General features: G+C 39.3%; 1 protein-coding gene across 1 annotated transcript; it reads left to right on the forward strand.

The window, feature by feature from the left end:
* The first annotated feature begins 508 nt into the window (after window positions 1–508).
* On the forward strand, window positions 509–2,067 carry LOC129572087 (uncharacterized). The gene is made up of 3 exons (XM_055452002.1): window positions 509–1,490; window positions 1,583–1,747; window positions 1,820–2,067. Exons 1-3 carry the CDS (start codon window positions 509–511, stop codon window positions 2,065–2,067), a joined length of 1,395 nt encoding a protein of 464 aa, XP_055307977.1.
* Window positions 2,068–2,195: the final 128 nt, after the last annotated feature.

Raw genomic sequence — 2,195 nt, forward strand, 5'->3', positions numbered from 1 at the left:
TGCGAAACAATCACCATCTAATTATTCAGTATTCTATCCAAAAATTTCTTATTTTCTTCGATTTATCTCATTCAGTCCATTTTGCCAAGGGAGAAAGTTTAGTTTTTCCATAAAATCAGTTTAATTCCAAATCAAACAGACTACAACCAATTGATATAGTTCGCAAAATAATGTCACGTCGGCCCATACATCAAAGTTGTTCGTGTACCAACTTGACCGTACAAAACACACTCAAAGAGACTTTCTGAGTAAGTATGAACTGAAGCACATATTGAACGAAAAGCAAATTTCGAATTAAAAATGATACACGAAGCGCATCCAAACTGTGTTCAAAAGTCTAAGGAATGTAACTATGTTGTGAAATTTGATTTTCTTTGCATTTTGCTTTGACTACTCGTAGGTCCACATTGAGTCAGCATTGAACATTGCAGAAATGAGCCAACAATATAGTTGGGTGAAGCCGATTCAAAATCGCTTTCAGTTTTGTTCCCACAAAGGAGGAATGAAAATGTATAGTGACACTGGTGAAACCATTGAGCCAGGCGATGCGACAATGATTTTTTCTGATGGCACATTGCAATTCGTCGATAATATGGAAACAGTTATTGTGTGTGCCACGAAACAAAGCAAAGCAGTTGTATTGGTCGAATTCCGCGACAAAATCGTAGCAGCTTTCATGTTGAGCAGTGATCGAGGTATGTTGGTTAAACACCTAAATGAACGTGGAGGCTATATCCCGATCGGATACAAGAACACAGCTATTGCACTGTTGGTGTTGCCGGGTGATCAACCGTTCATTGGTCAAATTCGCGTTAAGTCTATGGGCGAGGGCGAAAACGACCAAACGGGCCAAATTCGCATCGGTGACATGCACAACCCACGAATTTACGTTCCTGAAACCATGATGGTTATGTATCAACATTTGAGAAATGAGGAGAAGACTGGCAAACGTCCTGTAAATAAATACACGTTTGCCCAACACGAACTTTCATTGCAGACAAACAAATATCCAATGAAAAACATTGGCAAACTGGGACGCATTTTCAGTGAACAAGAAGCCATGAAATGGCTGGAAAAAGCAACGAATTTTACCCCCATCGAAAAGTCGTTGCAAGCCGAATTTGTGTTAGGCGGAAAAAATGTGTGCGCGATTTTTTATCCGAAGCAACAGTGCGAATATGTTCAAGCCATGTGCAAAAGCCTGGGTTTTTCCGAAAAACCACAGTTTGATGAAAATGAAACATTCGAACTATCATCAAGTTCAGCAACCGATGGTGAAACTATCGAAACAAATTCAGAAGATGGCTCTGATGAAAGTAAAACCGTTCAAGGCATTGAACCAAAGTCTCATTTGGCATCATTCGGTGTTGTCCCTGCAATGGATTGGAAAACAGTTAGTATTGCGAACGCCAGTGAAGAAACAAAACTGGAACCGGAATCGTTTGGCGCTACTTCATTGGGCTGGACAGGTTCCGCTGGAATTGGTTCTGGTAAACAATTAAATTATCCAAACTGAATAAATTCCATCGCGTAAATTCCATTGCATAATCATAAGTTATTTCAAAAAATCAACAACCGACAGGCTATTGTGCACCCCCCGATGAAGGAACAACGCAGAATCTTGGAATGAATGCAAAGGCAAGATCGGGTGAGAGCCAAACAGTTCAGGGCATTGAATCAAAGTTTCATTCGCCATCATTCGGTGTTGTTCCTGCAATGGATTTGAAAACAGTTGGTATTGGCTCGGGTAAATATATTATTAAATGAATAAATTAGCTAAACTGAATTAAACTCAATGCAATATCTCAATTTATTCCAGACGATATACAACTGGATGGTCATTGTACACCTACAAAAAAAAAATCAAAGTCTCATGTACGAAAGAATGTCAGTGCAAAGAAAGCCGCTGAAGACACCCATGCACATAATGAATTCATGGAACAGAATCGACGATTGGCTCAAGAATCATTTGCTCGATTGATGGAATTTCATGTGAAATCCTTGGATCAAAAGCAAAATATGCTGCAACAAAATGCTGCCATGGCACCAGACCAAAATAAGCCTTAATGTCATGACATTTCCGTGAATGAGTTCGAAGACGAAGCATTCTTCGGCCTTCGATTCAAAACAAAATTAGAGTTTAAGTTTGAATTTTTGAAACACTAAACCACACTATACAAAGCAAATGGACGTGC

This window comes from Sitodiplosis mosellana, unplaced genomic scaffold (assembly GCF_009176505.1).
Source record: "Sitodiplosis mosellana isolate CC-2019 unplaced genomic scaffold, AAFC_SMos_1.0 Smas_scaffold_4098, whole genome shotgun sequence".
Lineage (NCBI taxonomy): Eukaryota > Metazoa > Arthropoda > Insecta > Diptera > Cecidomyiidae > Sitodiplosis > Sitodiplosis mosellana.

Bases quoted from the DNA above. Each gene is read 5' to 3' on its own strand.
- LOC129572087 (XM_055452002.1), top strand. From the start codon at position 509: ATGTATAGTGACACTGGTGAAACCATTGAGCCAGGCGATGCGACAATG. The intron at 1,491-1,582 runs GTAAACAATTAA...AACAACCGACAG, and splicing joins TTCCGCTGGAATTGGTTCTG to GCTATTGTGCACCCCCCGAT. The intron at 1,748-1,819 runs GTAAATATATTA...AATTTATTCCAG, and splicing joins AACAGTTGGTATTGGCTCGG to ACGATATACAACTGGATGGT.